We start from the raw sequence: 24356 nt of genomic DNA on the forward strand, positions 1-24356 counted from the left end.
AAGGTGGCCAAAATGGCGAGTCAAGACAGGCCAAGGCTAGCCGATTTTTTTATATGATTTTTCAAAATCAATATTAAGACTGAGGTGGAAAGAATGTGAAATATTGGCCATATGTAATGGAAAAAAATGTGATTTTGCCAAAAACTAGTGTGGTTATGAAGGTCCAACATCATGGGAGCCTACTCCTGAATTTTCTCCAGCTTTAATTTTTTTGGTCAAAAACTCGTTTTTCATCAGAAACCGTGGGTTATATAATGCACATGTTTTTTTGGTTGAAAACGCATGTTCTTATTTTTCACAAAATTTTTTACACAGCTAGGTTCTAATTTTTTAACACTTCTCGAACTGAAAGAACTAAGAAGTCTTTAGCCGATTTTTTTATATGATTTTCAAAAAGTACTTATTCGGATGTAGATCACTATAAACTTCTCTGAAACAGTCCATAAAAGTCTAGTACACTAAATTGGTATGATAACAGTACCTACTCTTAACTTTCAGTGATGATATATACAATGTTAGTCCTCCAGTCATAGCATTCAAAGGAAAGTGGTCGTTCAATTCAAAGCTTCCTGACAAAGTTTAACTAATCAGGGTTTATTATGCCTCCTCTTTGGTGAGCACCCTCATTCCACTCTTTGAGATTAGAAGGTCTTTCATTTCTCTGTAACTTCTAAGCTCCTCCAGGGCATCAGATGTCTTTCGAGGCATAAAGAAACCGGAAGCTGTAGACACTCCTTCCTCGTGTTCAGGCTTCATGGAGTGAGAAGAGTAACAGCTTGAATCTTGGCGCAGGGGCGGAGCTGTTCTCAGCATGTGAACAAGAACGCCAACAGCAGCACCTGGTGACTTTCCACCTATTGGCAATGACTGGGAAGAAAAATCCGAAGCTCTTTTGCCATCAAGATTTTGACTGTTCACCAAATTGTGGATAACGCACCATAAGTAACATAGAGCTTGATGCATTGTGATCTAGGGTAGACATAGATTAAGATTCAAAGAGGTAACAAGTACTATGAACAAGTGCCTGACATATGATTCGAATTGATACAGAGTAAAGAACCTATCATATACAATGAACATCTTTCTCCCCTTCGACCTTTTCAAACACAATGAAGTTGGTGAAAAAAGTAGGATTCTTAGCATCATATATACCAGAAAACACAGACACCCCTAACAGGTAGTAGTATTAACTGATGGTCAACTTAACCCAACCATATCAAGCTTTAGATTTGTTTCTTGTCCATCTTAAAAGCCAGAATTCAGACTATTTTACTATTTGGAAAGTATTCATTATCAATCACTAACTAACAATTCAAGAAGCCCATATCTGACAGTGTTTGATAAAAACAAAGGTATGCAGAGAAGTAGCAAAAGCCCAAAACAAGTATGAAGGAAATAGATAATACCATTAAAGGTATCAATAGGTTTTCCCAAGCTGAAGGCCACTATGTATAATTAAAACAAGGTTAATTTTACATACCTCACATGAAAGTTGGTTGTGTCGACATCATCCACATCGAAAGGGCATGAGAACTCACAATCATCTATATCATCTTGAAAAGATAATCTACTGGAGCTTCTAGAAAATCCAACACGTGGTGAGCCACTAGAGGACAACAATCCTGAGAACCGGCCCGAATCATCTTTGCTGTCTTTCAACTAGAAATCAAATAATAAATGGTCTTATTAGCAAGTCATGAAATCCATAACTAACTTCAAGACTGTATGGAGCAAACAAGTTTACAAACCATAAAATTCAAGACTCTACCTTCTGAAAACCAGGGTGCATATCTCCAGTCCTTGAACCGTCTAGTTTTCTAAATGCCCTTATCCCAGATGGAGACTCTTGAGAGGAAGGTTCATTTCTTGTGCTTCTCAGAGATAAAGGAGGAAGCGAATTTCTACTTGGATCAGAAAAATTGGGAGAAAGGTATCTAGAGCCCTTACTCCCCATTGGATTAGGGATGCTAACAGGGGCAGTTTCTGGACGAATTCGTGTTTGCATTGGACTAAAGCTACCACCGGACAAGTACGTTGGTGGAGATGGGGATGGAGATGCTGAAAATGGAGGTGAAAGCTGATACTCATCGTAACTAGGAGTCCTTGAATGACTTGGAAGTCTATAGTTTTGAGCTCTGTGAGTATATGTATCAATAGGAGGAGATCCAACATCATGGGACATAGGGGATGCACGATATACAGGTGGAGATCCATCTACAGATTTATAATGCCCAACATGAGGTGGTCTATGGAAGCCGCTTGTCCAGCTGTGTGGACGCTGAAATGGTCCGGCAGATGGAGGCCGTATTCTTCCCAATGGAAAGGAAGTTGGGCGATCACTCCTCACTGATGATGGAAAAGATCTCAATGGATCAGTAGCAGGACTACCAACATAATCTGTAATTATCTTTGGTGGCATAGGTGTTGAAGGCTCAAGATGGAAATCAGACAGTGTTTCACGATAAGTCACAGACAAAGACAGGCGACCAGGATTGGCCTCTACAGGAGCAAAACTGAACTCCTGCATCATTTCCTCCTCCGCCCTTGAGAAGGGATCTCTTAGTGAAGATACCTTGTAAATGATATCAAAATCATAAGTCTGACGTGATGTACTTAGCTGTCTGAAAATCCTATAAGCTGGAAGAAGCCTCATATATGAATAAAGAGCACGTAAAAGTACAATTGATTTCTTATATGTCTTCTTGTAGGCTAAACTGTCACTGGTTTGATTAGCCACAACCCTAGGAGTTTCATACTGAACAACCCACCTCTCTATGATTGTTTCAACTGATGTACCAGCCCCAGAGTTCCCAAACAGATTGTCAACTGATGATGAATTTGACCCCTCATGAACAAGGATAATGTCAATTATCATTGGATCCATCACATTTCTGTGCCAAAAGTTCAAATTCTCAAGAGCTGCAGGACGGTCCCCTAGTACTAAGTTGAACCATTTGTCACTCTTCCTCACCTGAGAATTGAACGAAAGCTCTCCACTGCGATCCTGCGGGTGAAGAGAAGGCACCCTAGAGTCCAAAATAATATGCAAGCTTTTCAGAAGAAATTGGGAAACTATCTGTTCCAATTTCCCCGATTCAGGCTGATAACTGTTCTGAAAATCCATACTTCTTAAAACTATCAAACTCCCTCTTAAACTCTCTATCCCTCTTAGACAGCATGCATACGGATCAGAATCAATCCAACAGCCACAAAGAACACTCCTTTACCAAATAACTAAACACGGCAATATCCAATTCTAGTAAAGTCTTGCTCTTGCATTACACAATACTACTGTTCAATGCATACCACCAACCCAACATTCAGAAATCAGAAACGCTTTTCAAGGAAGCAGCTTTCTGAACCTATATAAATTCAAGAATTCACCTTGATGATGATGCTAGAAACCAACATGGGCAGCTAGAACTCTGTAAACAGAGATAGAGCATAAATCAAACGACCCACAAAAACCAATTTCCAATATCTAATATAAAAACCATGCAATCAATCACCATGGTTATTATGACATAACTGATCAATCAATAAGATCAATAAATTAGCAAAAGCCCATGTCAATAACAATCAGATCTTATCATCTTAATTGAAAATGACAAATTGATTAACCAATATGATCTTACAAACGCGAAGAAATTTAGAGTTCGAACGGGAAAGAACACAATTAAATGGGATTGAAACTTACTGAAAGATAAGACGGATGAAGATCGATGTGGGTGTTGAGCAATGCGAAGCCAAACAGCAAACCATCAAAGATTGCGTAGAGCACAAAGAGACCACGTAAGTCTCTGCTGCGCAGTTTTGTTCAAGCAAACATATTTCCAAGTTGTCCAATATTATAAAGACTCAATCATTTGGTTTTAAGCTATGTCATCCTCCATGGACTGAATGGAGAAGATAATGAGTACGAAATTCATTTATTTAAATCCAAAGCATCACTGTGATTTATACGGTCCAAATGCATAAGGTTTCGTTTTCTTTTTTATTTGTCGTGAACCAAATAAATTTCAACAATGGTAAGAGTTATATCACACAATCATTAAAGAAAAACTAGTTAGAGAAGGCATCATGACCTCAATGTTACAATTTTTTTGTTTTAAAGTAATCATCATCGTATATATAATCAGAAGTCAGAATGTCGATAATACAATGATCACCATGATTACAATAATATCATTTCATTACACTTATTCGTGAGTTTAACAGAAGATAAAACTAGATACAAAAACTAGTTACAGAAGGCATCATGACCTCAATGTTACAATTTTTTTGTTTTAAAGTAATCATCATCATATATATAAACGGAAGTCAGAATGTCGAGAATACAATGATCACCATGATCACAATAGTGTCATTACATTAGACAATTAACTCACTTATTTGTGAGCATAACAGATGATAAAACTAGATACAAAAAAATATCACGGAAACATAAGACTGGAGCCAAGGCACTCAAATTTCAGTACCCCAAACCATAAGTGACCATCTAGATGCAGCTAATTTGCACAGTCTGTCAAACTCCAAACCGCACAAACACCCACTACATTTTATTTTTGTCCTTTAGATTAGGGCTTGAGGGAGTGACAGAGCGAAGCACGCTCAAAACATCTTCTCTCGGGTATTTGGATATCTGCTTTGGTGTTTTGAAATTAGGCATAGCAACCCAATTCCAAATTCGGAGATCTTTTTTGGGCTTGAGGCTAGCCAAGGACCCAAGCTCAGTTCAAGACCTTGCCAAATCTGCCTCTTTTCTTGCCGACAAGCTTCCATGCTGGCATCTGAGCCCAGAAGCGGGCCCAAACACCTGGGTCCATATCCAAGTCCGAGCCCAGCATTGGAAGGAAGAGACCCGCACCACGCCGACGGGCCAAATCCGATCAGCTGCAGCGCCGCCACACATAGGAAGATCAATCGGACATCGAAGTTGGATCAGTAGGTGATCAAAGAAGGGAAAAAATAAAAAATAAAGAGCTCGTTACAATAAAATCTGTTAGTTGGGTCAAGAGCTCAATAAGCCCATTATTTTTGTCCGATTATTGGCCATTGGGTTTTTTATAAATAGTTGAAAGTGACAAGAGGACCCAACGCAGAATTGCAGGCAATAAGTTGGTCCCTTCTCCTCGTCCTCTCTCTCTCTCTCTCTCTCTCTCTCTTCTCTCTCTCTCTCTCTCTCTCTCTCTCTCTACTCTATGATCCACTTCAACTTCAGTCCAATTGTATAAGTTTTGTCAATGAAGTAATTATAACTCTAGCGTTTTATATTTTTCACCGTTCATTTCTTTTTCTTTTGATACGTACTTGATTGTCACAATTAAGAAAAAGTAACAAACTTGGGTCCAAAAGATAAATGAAACTAGTATTAGTCGACCTCCAAAAAAGGACCTTGAAATAGACACATTGCCTCAAGCATGACATATATGTAGATCCACTTGATTGACGATAAGAGTAGGCAAATAAAAGGTTTTGGTAAAAATTAAAATATAGGAGAGAAAGTAATTGTTTTGGATATTATAGATGGATTTTCCATAAATCCAAATGCATCTATTGTTGTCACTTTACTGTACTAGTAACTAGTGTGGTGCCTTCTGGGACCTCAATGAGCCACGATCTTTCACCTATTATCAGCAACGATTTTTCACATATATGGCTAATAGAGCCCACGCATATTGCAATCACAACCTCATGTCTGTCCCTTGTGGGGATTTGCTTTATTTACCCTTGATAATTTCTATACCAATTTAGTTGTCGTAATAAATAGTATTCAATTGAATGGTCACACCGCTAAGTTTGGTATTCTAAATTAGAAATACAATGCTTATAAGTGTGTGAATAGTATCGCCCTGCTTTTAAACTTATTAGTAAGAGACGTGTATAACGCTAAATATCTTGATAAATTTCTTGACTTCTTCCATACCAATGTATGAATTAGAATGTGCACCTAGCCTTCCAACCGGACATCATTCAAAGTCTAAAACGAGACCTCGTTTGTTTGAATTATCTGGGAAAAATTATAGTTGTTGGATATGATAATGAATACGCCAAATCGAAATTTAGTTTCAAATGACAGAAGCAAAGACGTAACCAGAATCACAATTTCTTAACCATGGTTAGATTCATTGAACCTGGACATTCCCACTTTTTCGGTCGTCTTTATAAACAAACCCTTCTCCTCTCTAAACCTACACAGCAAGCTAGCTAAAATTGTATCTGCTACGTCCTTCTTCTTCTTTCTTGCGTAGTCTTAGTAAACACGAGGCTAGTTTCAATGGCTGTGACGTCGAAGCAGGTTCCTCAGGTGGAAGACGACAAGTCGCTGAAGAAGAGGAACGAGGAGCTGGAGAGGGAGCTGAGGAAGAGCCAGGAGAGAGAGGAGAGGATGAAGGCTGAGTTACAGAAGACGTTTGAGAGGCTTAGAGTGGCGGAAGAGGCGGAGGAGATGCTGTGCTCACAGCTCGGTGAGCTAGAGGCCGAGGCAATCGATCAGGCGCGTTCTGATCACGCGAGGATTCTATCCCTGCTGAACCAGCTAGCTCAGGCGCAGCGTCTTCTTCAGTCTGCTTCGGTTTCTCTACCGTTGGAATTCGCCGCCAAATGAGGAAGGGGTTCCGTTTGTTTCGGTGTTGGTTATAGTTTCAGTTCCGATGATGTCTCCGGCCATGCAGTGTTTTTGTGTCTGGTCAGTGTACGCACGTAGGTCTTGTTGCTGTTGTAGAAATGATTTTTAATTATATATAGTGAGCGATTCTATTTGTTTGTTTGATCCGTCCTCATTCCTCATTTTGGGAAAGAAGAAATAAATAGATATATGTAAAGGAATTCAATAAATTGTGTTATGGTTTCTTCACTTTCTTGTTCTTTCTCTCCCAAGTTTCTGTTAGGTTTTGGGATCGATCTGATCGGTGTTTTTGGCCGGAGTATGGCCGGCCGGTGACCGAAACTGAGAAGATGAGTTACTTTTGAAGCCAGTTGCCGTACTTGTCTTTGTTGATTCTGTGGACTTATTGTGAATAATCAATAATAAATCAGGGGAAAATTTCCCAAAGATCTAGAAGCATGGATAATAGAAGCATCTTCTTTTTAATATCCCTTATTCCATGGCAGTTAATCTATAACAAATTATGCGATGCATGATAATGTAGAAACTAGAAACCAAAAGGATTGAACCCGAATTAAAAGATATTAGATAGATATTTTCACACGTAACAATGTAAGTTTTTAAGCAAAATTTTCAAAGATATTCAAAAAGTTTATGTAACGTAAACGACTATCTAATCAATCAATCTATCTATTTCATTATGGAGGGAGAGAGGGGATTTCATACGCTACTTTGTAACTGTTGTGTAGCATAACAAATAGGGCAAACGATTCAGTTTCAAAACTTACTGGTGGTCGATTTGTTTAGATCATAGATGACGAGAAAAGTTTGTCGTGGAGGACTTGAGACATTTCCCACCCAGGAAAATGCGTGAAAGAAGTCAAGAGATCTAGAATGGACGCATATTTCTGTCTATGTGGGAACTGTGGGTGGTGATTATTCTATTCGATGACCAAAGAGCATAGAGCAAGCAATGTTTCTATTCTCCTCCTACAAGATACGAATTCGAAGCGACTTGATTGCGGAGTTTGGTTTGAAGCCATATCTAATGTAAATGACATCGACGTGACAACTTTTGGTATCCTAATACAGAGCCATTCTAGTGGGTTCTTGGGTCAAATTTCATGATAACAACAACATTATCAGGTAAAGAAATCACAAAGCTCTGTAAATACTTGAAACATAAGTGATTCGATCTCATCGGTAATCAACCAACTTTCGTGCACCGACGTTTCTTTTTTTTTTTTGTTTCATAAAGCATTAATGAAGAAAGCAATACTGCATTACTAAATGAGGACCTAGCATTTGAACTCAAAATGGAAGGTGAGAAAGCAAAGTTGGGGATTTAAGGGGTCCATATGACCAATAGTATTACTTGCTTTCATCTTTCATCTTTCATCATACGCAACCCCAAAATTATTCGGAAAAACGACAGAACTACGGACTTGGAGAACATGCATGTGATGAAGGCCGAGCTGCATCTCTCATTTCCCCAACATTAGACAACCGAGGCTATACATCCCATGTGTAAACCTCATGCTGCAAAAGAAATTAACCTGAGGCTACACTGTCAAAAGCTGAAGCTGTGCTCTCAGTCAGATCAGTTTTGGTTGTTACAGAAGAAAAAATTGCCAGAGTAGAGAAAACGAACCCTAAACAAAGCCAAAACGAGCTGCGAAACTTTGGTTGTTCAAAGAGAGAAACAGAAAACTTAAAAGGCGATGAATTTTGGCGGGTAAGAAACGGTGAAGAACTAAGCAGGTTCTGGATCTGTTACCCTATCTCGGGATCCAGGAAACAACTCGAATTTCTGAGAGGACGACACTGACAGTTTTGGGCCGATGAAGGTAGGTCCCACTGTGACTACGCTTTTTAAAACCGCCTAGCGGACCCAATTGTCCCCCTAGCCCACAGCCTAGGCCCGTTCCCTTTAATTTTTTGATTTATATAATTATTATGGGCTAAGCTCCTGCGGCCCATAATGACTATTAGTCACGGGTTTACAAAACCGCCTAGCGGGCCAACTCGTCCGCCTAGCCCACCTCCTAGGTGGTTTCCTTTAAATTTCTTTATTTATATAATTTTAACACTGCTCTTATTGGGCTAAGCTCCCACGACCCATAATGTTCAACTGTGCCTACCAGCTCCGATTGTGAATGCGTACTAGTCATTTCTCAATCAGTGTACAGCTTTTCACGCTAGCCTACTTGGAGGAAGAGGTGTATAACCTCAGGATTCATGCCCCGCATCAACATCAACAATAAGCACTATGGCAATCTGTTGATCAAATTCCAAACCATGCAAATTAATAGAATTCAGTTTCAAACTCGGTGGTAAAGCAACTCATGAACTGATAAGCGCCACAACAACCAAAATTATGCAAACCATTACTTACTAGCAAAGTGTAAAGGACAAAGCTGATAATAGAATGACATTATCTCAACTCCAAAACATATCTTCCTTACTCTAAAGGTTTTTTAACTGCATAAAAACGTCGTTCTATAGAAGACAAGGCAAGCATAACCGATCAATAGGCTATTCAACTACTTGTGTTTCCGCTTCTCTTGAAACTCCGGGTCCCTGAAACAAAATATTTGACGTATGTTAGGTAAACGTAAGTTTCAAGGGGCAATGCAATTATTTATGGAGCACAAGTCGCACCTCTGAATGTGATCAAGAATGAGAAGCCTTGGTCCTGGAGGGATTTTCACCTCCCTAAGTGCACTGAAACAACAGAGCAAAAAGGAAGCCGTGAGAAGGCATACGTAACATGATTTATAGATAAAAGGCATAGGATTGACTTATTGAGAAGATTCTGAAAATCCTGTACTTACCTATCATTCAGCAGAGGCAATGTGTAGTCTGTTAGCAAGCCATTCTTGAAATTCTTCTCATAATGATCGAGGCCAAGGTTACTCAACATGCTTCTTGTTTTAGAATAGTACAAATCTTTATCTACCGATGGTACTTTGGAAAACCTTTGCCCCAACTGTATAACATTGTGAAAAGTGTTTTTAAGCATATAAATAGCTAGGTCAGTACAATAGATTTCAAACTTAGAACCCCTAATACCTCATGCAAATAGGCATGCTGCAAAGAAGTACTACCTAAGACGTATCTCAGAGTATTAGACTATGATCACAAAACCACTTCAGATTCAGTGATAGTTGATGTTATGAGTTCAAAACATGTTAGTTCTACAAAATAAACGATAGCAGCTTCGTGTCTTTTAAATGACATGTTCTCATTAATGTGTACTTGAGCTTAAGTTTAAACATCAATCATGCCTAGCTAAGGACACCAAATAAGCACACTTTACTCTTCAGCTACTATTGAAACAATAAATTTACTCGAGGCTCACCTTGAAGAGTCCACCTTGAACAGCTGCAAAGAAAATTCCAGATGTAAGTGCATTCTGTACTTGATTAGGGCCACCAAAACCACTCACCAATGAAAACAGAGCACCTGAACCAAAAGCCGCGACCATGCTGCAGCACATGGGAATAAAATATGTAGCCAAAAATCAAGGCCGACAATATTGGATTTAAAATAAGAATCTTTAATACATGTCATCGCGGTAATGATCAAGATGAAAGAAAATATGATAGTTGAATGATGATATATCTATAGATGAAAAAATAAATAAAAAAAGAACACTTGTTCACTGAAAAGAGAAAGGGGAAGAAGGCACAAATACGAAAGACCTCCTGAGAACATAGTAAACAAAAAAACTGTTGAGGGGAGAATGAAATCCTAGGGAGTGGTCGCACAGCCTATACAGGGCCAACAGCCCATAAGTCAGAACTAACCCCCACTGCTTTAATCAGATAACTAATCGCTAAAGGAACCTGTCTCAGAATTCAATTCATTATGACAGAATCTTGAAGTCTGTTTCTTTCCTCATGTGATTTTTACTGGGTAACAAAGTGGATTGAGCGCATGACAACACTGTTTAATGCACTTCTTTGCTACTGTACATTGCAAAGAAAGGCATGAAAGGAATGCCTACATCTGACAGAAGTAAGATTAATTAACCTCAAATTCTTTTCAACATTCAAAAGATAATAAAAGTCTCCTCGGCATCAAGCAATAACAAAACATGTGCCCCTAATGAGAGAAATGGTGATACACATATACACATGCAACGGCAAACATAGAATGCTTCAAACCAAACACTCCAATAATCTAACATACCACAATTGTGATAGAAATAGTTGACCAGCAACAAATAATCAACTATGTCAACCAAACCATTCAACATGATCATTAGCAACAGTACTTTGATTCACAAAACCCTAAACACAATTCATTCGGCATGTCATAAAACCACAAACCAAAACAAAACAAAACAAATGAACTCACCTCGATTGGACATCCTCCTTTCCTCTCAGTCTCCTCATAACACAAGATATCCCAGCATTGGCACCAGTCATCACAGCAAAGTTCCTCGCTTGTACCAATGGACCTCCAGCCAGAGCCTATAAAATCACCACAATTCCAACCAACTCAAAAAACCCAAACTCAAAATTCCCATAAAGCACCAATCTTTACCACTATAAAACCCTAATTCCTAATCTCAATTCCCAAATTGAACTCAAGAGAGATAAAGACCTGAGCTTGCTTGAAGGACGCCATGGCCTGGGGGTTGAGGGCCTGAGGAGGAGTGGGGAGAGCGGAGGAGATGTCGCCGGTGAGAGTACCCATGATGCCGCCGATAGCGGCTCCCTGAGCGCCGCTGGCGACGGTGACGATGGCTGCTTCGACGGCGACGGACTGCTTGGCGAGCCAGGAGCGGAAGCCGGTCTCGAGGTGCTTGACGCGAGCCTGCAACTGCTGTAAGGGGTTTTGGTTCTGCTGGGGGAGCATGGAGACCATGGTGCCTCTATTTCCTTGCTCCATTTTTGATTTTGAGGTCTAATCAAATTTGGGGGTTTTGTTTCTTCTTCTACTACTTTGGTTTTGGAGTAGAAAAGAAGAAGAGACTCAAGAGAGTCTATACGAGTAGGGCGGGTGTGTTTTGTATGGATAACGAGAGCTCTTTGTTTTATTCTCCTAACTTTTGAGTCCTACAGTGAATGACTTGCGGCTAACCCGTAAGAAGGGTCGGTGCACCCTACATTAGTTCTAAACTCAATTACTCATGTGTTGATGTGAATATCAACTAAGGATTGATGAATGTTTTTGATGCATTTGGTTTTCCAGATTCAGAAACTAATCCGCGTCAAGAGATCATGTCAAAACCCTTTATCCCCTTTAACCATCAAGAATAAATTGAGATTTAACTCTAATTAGTGTCGGTTGTGATTCGAACCTGGGTATGGGGGTTCCACACCTAGGCTCTTACCAACTCGACCACCTGTGGTAGCCAACAAGACATTACATATCCTCTTTTCTGGTCACTTTTGACACTCATGGTTTGAACCTAGGTTGAGGAGCACATTTAACTAAACAAGAACTATTAGACTACTTTGTAGTGGTTACTCAATGCTTAATGTTTGGTATGAGAAATTTAAACAGTAAGGACCATAGAGAAAATAGAGCAATTCATGTTCTTTGTTATTTGTAGTTATTCAGACTTACGTTTGCATACTTTGTAATTTAGACGTTGTCACTCGATTAATGAATTATTCATTTCTTAACTAAAAAAAAAAATCAATCGAGCAATTCACAAACAAAGTGAGCAATAAAATAAATCAACCTCCCTCCGGACCAGTCCCGCGTTTTTATATCTATTTCGCGGGCGAAATATTCAGTCAATTATTTTTGGGCGCAAAACCCACATTTTGCTAGCCCAGAATTTCAAGCAAAGCAGGAGCCTTTCGTATCGTTCTGGTACTTTCTCCCTCGACTTTACTGTATTTCGACATCAGATCCGTTTTGCCAAGTCTAGTTTGCACTCGCCATTTTCACAAATACCTTCTGGGCATTACCCATATTTGCATGTAAACACAACTCAATCTATCTTTATTGTATTTGGTACCTTGCAATTTTCAGTTGCATGATATAGTTGCGAATTGGGTTAAAAGATTGAAACTTTATTATGATTGAAAGTGTAGGAAGGACAAAGGCAATTTTGGGTTTTGGTATTGGAATCAAAGTTTAGAGATTTGAAGCTGCTGGGATGAGCAGGGAGGGGTCTCCAGATTGGCTGCGGGCTTTTGAGGTAGAAGAATCATTCATTTGTCTATTTTGGGTTAAAAGTTGCATACTTTGATTGATGGAGGATATTACTGGTCAAAAATTACTAGTTAGATTAGGTGTTTTATTGGGTTGTGATTCCTGTATAGTATAGTGAAATGCTTGTAGAGTTATTTTGGATGTTAAGTGTATAAGGGTGTGTTTACTGTGTGTTTTTCAGGTCCCAACAACTGAGTCAGTACTGTCATTGTCCTCAGATTCTAGGTCTTCACTGAATGGGGAGGATAACAGTGATGGCCGAGAACCAACTCCTCGTAAATCATCTGAATCCGATGATGATGATAATGAAGTTATAGGTAAATTTCTTGGGAAAAGGGTTGGGTCTCCATCTGATAAGAAATTGAAAGGCAAGTCGCCGAAAAAAGGGGAAACAATAGAAGAACATGTACCCCAGACAAAAAAGAAGTCAGATGGATTCAAGAAAATAGAAGGTAAAACAAAGGCCGTTGTTGAGAAGCCTTCAAAGCCTAACGTAAGCGTTACTGGATTCCTCTTGTTCTTATAATTTGGTGAATGAGGCCTTGCATTGCCTTTAAATGATAATTTTGATCTTCATTTTAATAACATGCTATCAGTTCTAATATCTATAACCATCCTTTTTCGCATTCAAAACTGATAGTCCTCCATTTAAAAGCATTTGGAAGATGATATCTGTTAGTATTGTGTGCTTCATTTTGTAATCTACATGCTATCATTATTGATGTTAATGACAAGAAAACTATTATGCTTGACAGGAACTGAATGATTCGGTTTTGGCGTTGTCATCAGATTCTGATCCTGAAAACAGTCCTCCCAGAGAGGATGATGGAGAGTCTTCTGACCTTAAAATGTCTCAACTGCAATCAAGAGGCAACACTGAGGATGCAGCTGTTATGGACATCAGTGAAGAATCTCCATCTAAACAGGCTTCAAAAGGAAAATCTTTGAAGAAAAGTCCAAAAGGAAAAGGCCAGTCACCCAAGAAAGAGAAGAACAAGACGGATAGCAAAGAAAAAGAAGGTATGAATTGGGGATCTGGTGGTAAATCTAACTTCCAGGGACCGGATTGGATGGTTCTGTTAAAGTGTAGATATACAAGTTTTTATACTCTGATCAAGGAATGAAATCAGTAATGAAGTTTAAGAAAACTTAAACAAATATCCTGACACAACAGATAAGACTACAGATCCCAATTATCTGAAACTTCATAATTATTTTACAGTATGTGTTTTAATAATGGTGCAGGAATTAGTGGCGATGTGGAAGTGGCAGAGAAAGAAGCTTCTGACAAGCAAATTGAACCACATGTAAGAATAATCTGTAGTACTTTTAGAAATTGCATACATAATCTTTTGCAAATGAGTTGATTAAGTTATATGTGATTTACAGGTATCCTCCTCAACACTGCCGTTGGTGCTCTCTGAGAAAGTCCATCGTACAAAGGTGGAGCAATGAATAACTTGGTTACAGGGTGTTGTTACAATGTTCCTTCACTTGAAACTTCTTTAAATTATCTCTGAATGAGTAACAGCCACTGTGATATGTTGCAAGGGTCTTTAATTGGAAAATTATTGTTCTTTAAAAGTTGTTAGAGAAACAATTGAGCAATGAGAATATTAGCTGAAATAATCTGACTTCTGCTATTTGCTTGCCTCATCGTCTAAGTACTTTACAAAAATCTGAAAAGATATTATTACATGTCTCGTTACTGAGAGAATGAAAAAGGGGAGCCTGTGATTCACTAAATGCTTTTTGTTTGTGCAGGCACTTGTTGAGTGTGAAAAGGACTCCATAGATTTGAGTGGTGATATGGGTGCTGTAGGACGGGTAATAGTTTCAGAATCTAGATCTGGGCATAGTGAGATGTGCCTAGATTTGAAAGGTATGCTTCGTTCTGATTCACCTGCTTCTTGCATTAATGATGAATTGATGATCCATTATGCCTCTACTTTACTATTTGATCATCTCTTATAATAGAGGTAATGTTGCCTTAAGGTTTTGCAAGTTTATGTGCAATGTATAAGGAAGAAGAAACCAAGAATCAATGATGGAACTGTTTAATTATGAGAAAAGAATAGAGTTCCTTTATTTCACTCAACATGGTTTGGCTCTCTGATATTGGTGTCATGTTTGTCACCTCTTTTTATGAGCTTACAGAACTGGTTGTTTTTTAGCTTTGTGTCTGCATATTTCTGTTTAAGCTGCTTCATCTGACTGGTTTAATTTTTTTTTTACCATTACAGGAACTGTTTACAAAACAACGATAGTTCCTTCCAGGACATTTTGTGTTGTAAGTCATTTTTCTCCATTTAGAAGTTTTAACATTGGTATCAGTCCTTAATTATTTATTTGTGCTATGTGGAGATTAAAGTTCTCGGTCATCATTTACTCCATGAAATCATTTTGAACACTTCAGACTAAACATTATATCTCTGTGACATGACGTTACCTCTTCCTTTTCAGGTTAGCTTTGGTCCATCCGAGGCAAAGGTTGGTTAACCATTATGTTACTTGTATGTTAGTAGTCATGATTGGAACTTTATTAAGGATGTTAATTCTACTCTGAATTGTTTATTACTTGAACAGATAGAAGCTATCATGAATGACTTCATTCAGCTGAAACCAGAAACATATGAAGCTGAAACAATGGTTGAAGGTTGGGACATGTATATTCTACTGTTGAATGTCTTATCTTTACTAATAATTTCTGAAGCTGTTAATATTTCCTTAACACTATTATTTGGAATGAGCAGGAACACTAGAGGGTTTCTTATTTGATTCGGAAGATGAGGCCGACAAAGTTCCTAAAACAATGCCTCATCAAACTGATAAGGATGAGGATACTGAAGAACAAACCAATGGGAAAACCAAAGGGAAAGCTGACAAAGCATCCGTATGTTTCTCAACCTTGAGTTTTATTTATTTATTATCAATTTTGTCTCTTATCTATGATGAATTCATGAAGGCTGCTTATTTGTTTATATCATGCGTCCTTTCACTGTATACAGAAGGTTGTAAAGAAGAGAGATAAGCCTTCAGGAGGGAAGCCACAGCCACCAAAGAAAGCAAGAAAGAAAACTCAGGTTTCCAAGAAGCCCAAGAACAAAAAATGATACAGTTTTGTTTATTACATCTTGTGCGGGAGTAGGAGTTAGTTGTTGGAGTATTTAGTGAAAGTTAAACATATAGAGGACATCGTTCCTGGTTAGATACAAGTTTGTATTGTAGGTTGGCTTTTACATTCTTCTCCATTGCTTGGATTCACTGTAGACAATGATCCTTAATCTGCCTGCCTTAAAGTATTTGTGTATTACACAAAAATTCTCTTCTAAATAAAATTTTCAGTTTATCTGTCGATGTTTCTGTTCATTCCCTTGCACTTGATTTGATCACTTTATTAATTCTCCCCTTGGCACTTGTGAGGTTCTTGTTGGCAAACTGGTTGCTTTACAAGGCTCAAATGAGTATGGTCAGGATAAGAAGAAAGATTAGCGGCAGAATTGGTAAAAGCATGTCTGAGGAGGAAGCGACCTGCACAACCTTCCCGGTGCCAGGCACTTGAAATCTTGGAGGTGCCAACGTGCTATCCGATTCACTCGTCCTGCATCGATCACATATTCTTTGTCATTTCAGAAACAACAGAGGGTTTTCAACTGAGATGGTACGTTAGTTACACGAAGGGGAGATGAGAAAAGTGTACCCATTGCCGTTGGGGCAGAAAATAATGGCATATTCAAAAGCCTTGCATGTAAAAGTGCTTGTGCCATCATCAAAAGCATAACTGTAAGCTCTTGGACAAGCTCGCTTGAAAATGGTTGAATAGGAGGAGGGCTGGCATGTCGTCGGATTAGCAAACTGTCCACTGCAGCAATACTGATCCGAACCGAACGCGTCGCAGGCACTCTTGCATCCAATCACATTCCTTTCACTTTCACCTCCTACCACCTGAAGCTCTTTCGGACAACCTGTTTCATTTCAAAAGCTACATCATTCATTTAGAAGTAAACTAGCTTGCTTGTATGTACAAAGTGTTAAGGCACATCAATGTTATGTACCTATGTTAATATCCGAGACACATCCAGTGGCGTTACAAGTACCATAAACGCCGCGAGGGGTGGCAACAAGAGGCAAATTGTATCCATCAACAATGCTAACATCGTAGAAATCTTTGTCATTGCCCTTGCCAAGTGTTATTTCAAAGAGTGAAGCAGGTGGGGTGGCACCGTTGCCATCACATTCTAGCCTTCCTCCACAGTCACCTGTTTGACATGTTCCAACTCCCAACTCGTTGAAAGTGCACCCTGTTCTAGCCCATATACGTCCGGACCATCCCGGAACAGAATCTATTCTTGCACTCTGTCCTGAGTACAGCTGAAACCCGGTCGTCGGAAGTGGAGGCGTGCCGGAACCGGATAATGTGCCAGGCCATATGGTATAAGGGCAGTTGTTTGTTATGGAGAATATGGATGAGTAAGCTGAAGAGAAGGAAATGGAAAAGAGGAGGAAAAGGAAACATGGGGAAGTTTGAGATGCCATTATAAGTTGATTTTGAAGAAAAGGAGTTGATGATAACAGGAAATGACATATATATAAGTGTGCATATTTGTATCTTGAAGAATCTACGAGGGAAGGAGTTGTGTGCGTACAAATCCAAAGGGGTTACGTTGGTGTGCAGAAAGTCTCAGCCGCAAGATCACCTTTTTGGGTTTAGTATTTTGTTTGTCGTGGAAGGCCTATTTTGGGAAGCAATTCCTTTCTTTCACAAATGCATGATACACAATATGGAAATTTAATACTCTGTTGTTTCTTTCTGTTAATAGAATCACGATGGGGTCATCAACATTTTCTAACCTGCCGATGAACTTATCGTCGGAAAGTGTTCTAAAAGTTTTCTATAAGAAGCTTCGTGTTCCATTTACCTCCATTCAGTACGTCATGAATTTCTAAGGAAATGAATGTTGATAATTAGTGGTTTAGGTAAGAAGAAAGGTTATTCATGGACATCATTTGGTTTTTGACTTGAAACATTAGGGAGTTGATCACCAACCCCCAGAACTTGAAACTGATGGGGGACTGATTTAGGAGTTGCAATACACTGTCTATATCAGTGCGCATACATTCTGCTACAAGTATAGAACCTCATCAGCGAGTAATAACAAACTCGAACGTAAAGGAAAATCAACCTGGAAACACAAATTCTGACTGATATCCATTGAATTTATGAAAAACAAACAGCATACCAGTGCTGAAAGAATTCTGTGAATTACAATGTTTATAAATGGATCGAGGCCAGAGTAAAAAAAGAATCTTGGCACCATGAACAAATGTACAAGACACAACAGGGATTTCCACCAGTTTAAGAGAGATCCAATATCCCTTGGAATAAGCTTTTGGATTTGTCGCTTCATAGTCTAGCTTCAACTTTTGATGCATTTCTGTGCAACTGAAGACTTGCACAAGCCAAGTTGAAACCATTGTCCTGTAGCCAGTCATGGAGAGGGACAAATGGCAAAGGCAGAAGGCTTTATTTAACTAGCCATTGAATTCAACAGTTTCCCTAACCCAACAACAATATCTTCGTGAATCAAGATGCGATCCTTCATTCAATGTATGCTTAGAACAGGCAGGTAGGCTCATCAGCATCACTTACAAAAGCTTTGTTCTCCAACTGATGATACAATTACCTGCATGAGAGAAGGAACATAAATTCATCAGAAGCCAGATCATAGACTTTCCGCATATAATACATTGCTCATTATAAACAAACATAGTTTATCACTCCTTCATAGCACACTGATTCAAGCCCTGCACAAGTGACAGTGAATTCAGGTTGTATAAATCAAAATCAACAACTAAAAGAACAATATAAGGAATGAAATTAACAAATAAAGGAATGAAAACCTGATCATTTATCTGTAACCTGTAATAAACTAAGCAGAGAAGAAAAACAAGGCATTACATTGCACCAGATAATTATCCAAAATTTCTGATAGTACTCAAGCAAATGAAGAAAATTAACTTTAGTTACATATAATGAATTGCCTTTTGTAACATAACCGTCACAAAAAGATCCAAATTGAATAAGATACTGGGAGTAGGGCAGGTAGAATTAATGGGATTACAATAACAAGTCAAAGTCCAATCACGAAGCAAGATATACAAACAACCACCGAATATAAACTCAGAATCCAGACCAGCAACATAAGCAAGATAAAACATTATATACGAGAAAGCAGTTAAAACCCCCCCATTCACATTCCCTCTTGCAATGTCAAGCTAGTGGAAGAGTTAAATTGCAGTTAACAAAACTACAAATATAGATAGTTCCTACAGGCGGGTAGGACACATTAGGTCCACCACTTAAGTACTCATCAAGTTCATCATCAATATTTGTTCCATAAAAAGTAAATAAGAAAAGATTTCAAAGGAACAAGATTAAGGTAAGCATAAGAGTCATTTATTTATCTTATATTTCTCTAGCTCAAGTCCATGCCATCTCCAACTTTGCTGCAGATCAGACTGGCAGCAGTGAAGGATCTCTCGAAGGGAGAAGGATGGAACTGTGCATCCCGTCTGCGCTTAAAAGAACAATTGTCGGCAACAGGGGCATCTGACTCAAGCTTCCTCCGGACCCCTCTCACTGCCTGTTCCTCTACTGGTGTAAGGGGGAAAACCTTCCCACTTGCCCGGCAAAGGGAGCTGTGGTTATCATACAGAATCCTCTGGTTGCAATTCTTGTCACAAATGTGAGTGAGTCCAGTCACCTTGCAGCGATACATATTCCCACAGACATGCTCATTCTGACACTTCCAGTCACACTTATGAACAGACATTGACCCATCCTGGCCCAAAATCGTCGACAGAAAAATAACATTAGCAGGTCCCGCCACCACAGATTTCCCATTGACCTCCATTGCAACTGCGAATTGATCAGCTCAAAAAGTCAATTTCCACAGTCGGAGGTCTTTGCCTCTTAGACTCTACAGATCCCACACTATTCTCTGCACTACATATTGAAACTTTCTACACAATATCTACATTCGCATATTTATCACCACAAATCCCCAAACATTTTTCTTCTTGTATTTCTCCGATTCGCAACAATACTAATTTCTAAACGAAAAGCTCCTCTATAAACATATAGCTGAACAAAAATTCAGTTTCGTTGCGAAACCAAACAGTTCCGGCATATCAACGCCGGAAAAAGAGGATAGTAACTGTAGTTACGCCTAACTCCTATCATTACATCAACAAAATCACCATTTAAAGCAACAACAACGAGCTTTCCTTATCAGATCTGATACATGCATGTACGTATAACAACACTACAACACTTTTTCTGCGTAAAAAATCATAAATAAACACAAAGCTACATCCGAAACAATCGCTAACCAAAATTCAAAGCGAAAAATAAAAAAAATAAAAAAATAAGAGAAAATTGAAGAACGAGAGCGACGACTTACTTGTGCTTCGACGCAACCGAGCTACAGAACCGAGCTCACCACCACCACTAGCTCCGCCTTCTCTCTCTCTTCTTCTCTCTCTCGCTCTCAAAAAACTCAAAACTCTCTGAAATCCAAAATGCCTAACAAACTAACGAAGAAAACGTGAGGGGTGGGGGTAGGTATTTATAGATAAAGGAGTGAGAGAAAGTGGGGTATAAAACAAGAGGGGTAGTTGACGTTGGAGTTCATACACTACAGTACTGGATACCAAAAAATCCAGAGCCCAACTTACCCAAACCCAAAAGCTCACTACACGCCAAATGAAATACGAGTGAAATTGCGGGTAAATTGCGCTGAGATTCCTCTCTTCTCCTCATTATAAAATGACCCGATTTCCATGTGGGATGTCTTGACTTTTTAAATTCACCTACAAAAGTGGATAATCCAAGTATTATACTCTCACATTTTTTTTTATTTATCTAATTTTTCTTGGGGTGATTTTCTAATGCGTCTGTTGTGCCACGTGTACGGTACGACCGCCCAATAAAAGTACTTACGTGAAATATTTTGGACATTAGAAAATAGAGTTTTGATTTCTTATTGGATGATCGGACCATCCACGTGACACGGCTGCTCTACCGAAACTATTTTCATATTTTTTTAGTCCTAGCAAACTGTGTGGAGTGAGAGTGACACGGACCGGTCACGTGCTCCCTTTGGCCCCACACATAACGGGTCTCTCTCACTTTTCTTAACGATTCAAACGCTCTCCCTCTCCTTCCGTTCTGACTTTTCTACGCGGACCACTTCTTGCCACGTCTAGGTTTCACCGTTATTCACGTTGGGCCTTCAGATCCCGGCCCGAATATGGATTTGGATATTTGAATCTTTTTGGACTTGGACTATACCAGTAACCCACTTTACCGACCCGACTACTCTGCATTGCTCTGAATTAGGGTTTAGAATTCTCAGGCTGCTGCTCTCACTCTCAAGCTCAATTTCAGCTACCAGGTTTGGATTTTTCTCTTTTCTGCTTCAAATTTTTGTTCTTTTTAGTCCAAAGTCATTAGATATATAAAAATCATCTCAATTATGGGGTTCTGTAGTTGATTGATCAATCTATTTTGGTTTAATTGAGAAACTTTATACTCCAATTGATGAACATTTGCTTCATATATATCAAACTCTAATCCGCAGGGTCCTTCAATTTTCTGGGCTGCTCGTTCTTCTCAGAATAGCTCAACTCTGTGCTTAAAGTTTGATTCTTTACAAACTTGGATTTTGAATGGCTGAGGAATAAGTGACATTGACGCCGTCGCAGAGAAGCAGTAACGCCTCTGATCGCCGTCGCTGGTAATTCTACGCTCTAATTATTTTCAAGGGTTTATTTGTGAGCTTAGAGACTATGAAATTCTTGGTTTTTTTTTTTTTTTTGTTGATGTTTGTTTTGCTGTTTTAGGTTCAATTCAATTTATAGTTCACTACTTAGTTTAATCAATGTTTAGTTATAGATATCAAATTGGAAGAAAAATGACATGTATAGGAAGATTTGTTGCTCCTGTTACTAAAATTACAGCCCTTTTTTATTGCTTAGTGTAGTGCAGACTGCAGAGGAGGTATTGTTTTCACTTTACTGTTATTCTTATGTATATGTTATAGTTGGTTTCTTTTCAGAACTAAATACAATTGGGTTCTGATACCATATTTCTTAATGGGGGAATAAGAGATGGGTGGGGATCGGTGTGGAAGAACTCTTCTAACTGGCCTCTATTTGAATGATTTCTCTAGATATTGGTTATTTCAAGTTTAGAGTCTCATCAACATTCTCGCACACAAGGTTTTGCTAAATATTTTTGATAGTGATTACAGTTATTTTTCTTATTGACATATTATTTGCCTCTTTGCATCAATAAAATACATTCACTAGATTAATTTACCTTTTGGTGAAATTTGAAGGTTAAAAGAAACCACTGAACATGTGTTTTTAGATGTTCTTTTAAATTTAAGATGATGATATTGTTGTATATTACAGTGTCTCATGAACATACTGATCGTGTCAAAAAAAAAAATTCTAGGTGTTATTATTAGCCCAGGTGATACTTTCATCCTGGCTCCGCCACCGGACAGGTTAGTACTGTCTATGTTCTTGATTGATAGATTTTTAGCTCAGTGGAAATAAATCTTGTGTTATTTGTAATTCTGTGCTGTCAAAAGCACAGTAGGTTCTTATAATTCATGTTTGATCTGTGCTGCGTATTGAATTGCTGCAATGCATGTTTCGGCTTTGTAACTACTTGTCAGTTGCAATTGGGATTTACAAACCCAGTTTGGGGTAGCTTCATATGATATTATGCTCTTGAATCTTCCTTTTGATATTTGATAAATCAAATGATATGTTGTAAACAGGTAAAAGATCATGGTGGGATTCAAGAATAGGTATATGACATTGGAGGTTATCTTGGATCCAAATAAAGAACTTGCAAAGAAAGATCCTGTTATCATTACCACATATAATGTAACAAAAGCAGTCAAAGATAGCATTCTAGTGAACTTTGGGGAGTGTGGTCTGGCTTCTTCACTTGGATCGTTCCAAGGTAAGTAATATTTTCTGATGATACTTTCTTATTCGTTGTATAGGAACTTTCAAGGTTAAAATGACTCACAGGTTTTGTTGCATAATGTGTTTTGCAGTCAAGTATGTCAATGAGATTACAAGGGTTTGTATCGTAAGAGCCTCAAGGGAGGACCATCAAAAGGTATGGTCAGCAATTACCATGGTCAGGAGTATTGCAGATTGCCCGGTGATTTTTAATTTGTTGGACTTAAGCGGTGAGTTTGAATAGAGTAACTCTTATGATATGCTGATGATGCCTTGTAGTTTCCTCCTAATGGCTATGGGCTGTTTAAGAAGAAGAAAATAAGATTTAGCTAAGCCAGTGTACTTGGCTATTAGTCACTTTCGTATATTTCAAGAATATAATGTGAAAAGTTATGCACACGTAAATGCAAGAAGTTTCCACATCAAATAGGAAAATGTCATCAGTGCACAGTATTTTTTACTATGATTTGTTATGGCTCTTTGGTTTTAATCTTCTAATATAGTGCGTAGTTCTTAAAAAAATTGTTATGCTTTAGTGCCATCTCATTGAGAAATACAGTGAGTCCTTAATACCATAACAAAGAGAGAAGAAGCTAATTCAATGTTACTGTTTTCCTTCCCTAACTTTTCATCTGCTAAAGAAAACTTCTTATGATTAATTTGCCCCTTTCTTTTCCTTTCATCAGGAAGTATCAGAGCTTGTAGAACAGCTGCCTTGAAATGTGATGAATTAAAATTTGAGCAGTACAAGCTTGTTGTTGGATCTAATCTTTCAGCTCAAGATACTCAAAAGATGCAGTTCTATCTTGACAAAATCAAAGGCTTGGAGCACTGAAAGTTTTACAGGATATGTGATGACATACTGAATTTAGATGGCAAGTGTACTCTAGCCTTTGCCTTTCTGTTCCGTGGGCTAATTTTGCAGCTGGTATAAGTAAACTGGTTGTTTGACAAAGCTTAATCCATTCACTTGTTATCGTAGGATAACAATGTGCTTCTAGTGTGATAGATCACAGCCAGAGGTCACTAATGGCTGTTGGTATTGTGAGTTTTTTAAAAATGTCTGTTTATTCATAAAGGGTTTCTAATTTGGGTCTGCAAAGGGAGTGGAGTACTTGGAAATGATGTCCTGATCAGTAGGGTGTAAACTAGATGCAACCTTGTTTTTCTGGTTTAACTCATGTTATCTGGAAAAGGAATTCATCCGTTTTAAACATTTTGCAGGAAATTAGTTAAGCCTCACTCGCTCCTGGTTGTGGCACCATTGGTGGCTTGATGTCTTGTATTTAGCCAAATTCCCCTGGAAGGTTGGAAAAGCTTCAAAGAAAGGAACCTTACAGGAATCTGCATCCAAATAGTTATGTAATCTCTTTGAAGACAATGAGGAAGTGGAGTGGGTAAAGAAGGTATTAGATCTTAGTCATCTCGGTAACTAGTAATTTCAGAATATTTTCTTTCTGGTTTCTGCTTCACCAAGTGTGTGTGTGTGTGTGGTGGGGGTGGGGGGGGGGGTGGGGGGGGGGGGGGG

At 38.7% G+C, this 24356-nt stretch overlaps 6 protein-coding genes across 6 annotated transcripts; 3 read left to right on the plus strand and 3 right to left on the minus strand.

The window, feature by feature from the left end:
- Positions 1-352: 352 nt before the first annotated feature.
- Positions 353-3814, minus strand: LOC101306759. The gene is made up of 5 exons (XM_004307846.1): positions 3698-3814; positions 3385-3425; positions 1769-3291; positions 1481-1659; positions 353-910 (listed from the first exon to the last, which is right to left on the minus strand). Exons 3-5 carry the CDS (start codon positions 3122-3124, stop codon positions 598-600), a joined length of 1848 nt encoding a protein of 615 aa, XP_004307894.1. The 5' UTR covers positions 3125-3291; positions 3385-3425; positions 3698-3814; the 3' UTR covers positions 353-597.
- A 2381-nt stretch (positions 3815-6195) lies between these two features.
- LOC101311623 (DNA-binding protein BIN4-like) lies at positions 6196-16141 on the plus strand. Its single transcript, XM_004307862.1, has 8 exons — positions 6196-6547; positions 14174-14227; positions 14549-14666; positions 15028-15074; positions 15248-15274; positions 15371-15440; positions 15538-15677; positions 15793-16141. The coding sequence occupies exons 1-8, from the start codon at positions 6278-6280 to the stop codon at positions 15895-15897; spliced, it is 831 nt and encodes a 276-aa protein (XP_004307910.1). The 5' UTR covers positions 6196-6277; the 3' UTR covers positions 15898-16141.
- On the minus strand, positions 8924-11609 carry LOC101296523. The gene is made up of 6 exons (XM_004307888.1): positions 11219-11609; positions 10970-11085; positions 9969-10095; positions 9442-9596; positions 9269-9331; positions 8924-9187 (listed from the first exon to the last, which is right to left on the minus strand). Exons 1-6 carry the CDS (start codon positions 11504-11506, stop codon positions 9151-9153), a joined length of 786 nt encoding a protein of 261 aa, XP_004307936.1. The 5' UTR covers positions 11507-11609; the 3' UTR covers positions 8924-9150.
- Positions 12508-13738, plus strand: LOC101296813. Its single transcript, XM_004307889.1, has 4 exons — positions 12508-12549; positions 12659-12770; positions 12966-13277; positions 13574-13738. The coding sequence occupies exons 2-4, from the start codon at positions 12729-12731 to the stop codon at positions 13730-13732; spliced, it is 513 nt and encodes a 170-aa protein (XP_004307937.1). The 5' UTR covers positions 12508-12549; positions 12659-12728; the 3' UTR covers positions 13733-13738.
- Positions 16142-16240: 99 nt separating the features above from the next.
- Positions 16241-20606, minus strand: LOC101300408 (thaumatin-like protein 1-like). The gene is made up of 5 exons (XM_004309040.1): positions 20522-20606; positions 20177-20242; positions 16840-17259; positions 16485-16749; positions 16241-16385 (listed from the first exon to the last, which is right to left on the minus strand). The coding sequence occupies exons 1-5, from the start codon at positions 20604-20606 to the stop codon at positions 16241-16243; spliced, it is 981 nt and encodes a 326-aa protein (XP_004309088.1).
- A 613-nt stretch (positions 20607-21219) lies between these two features.
- On the plus strand, positions 21220-23824 carry LOC101291764 (probable ribonuclease P/MRP protein subunit POP5-like). The gene is made up of 6 exons (XM_004307879.1): positions 21220-21240; positions 21427-21582; positions 22305-22356; positions 22636-22823; positions 22921-23058; positions 23515-23824. The coding sequence occupies exons 4-6, from the start codon at positions 22646-22648 to the stop codon at positions 23661-23663; spliced, it is 465 nt and encodes a 154-aa protein (XP_004307927.1). The 5' UTR covers positions 21220-21240; positions 21427-21582; positions 22305-22356; positions 22636-22645; the 3' UTR covers positions 23664-23824.
- The last annotated feature ends 532 nt before the right edge of the window (positions 23825-24356 follow it).

Source organism: Fragaria vesca, linkage group LG7 (genome assembly GCF_000184155.1).
Source record: "Fragaria vesca subsp. vesca linkage group LG7, FraVesHawaii_1.0, whole genome shotgun sequence".
NCBI lineage: Eukaryota > Viridiplantae > Streptophyta > Magnoliopsida > Rosales > Rosaceae > Fragaria > Fragaria vesca.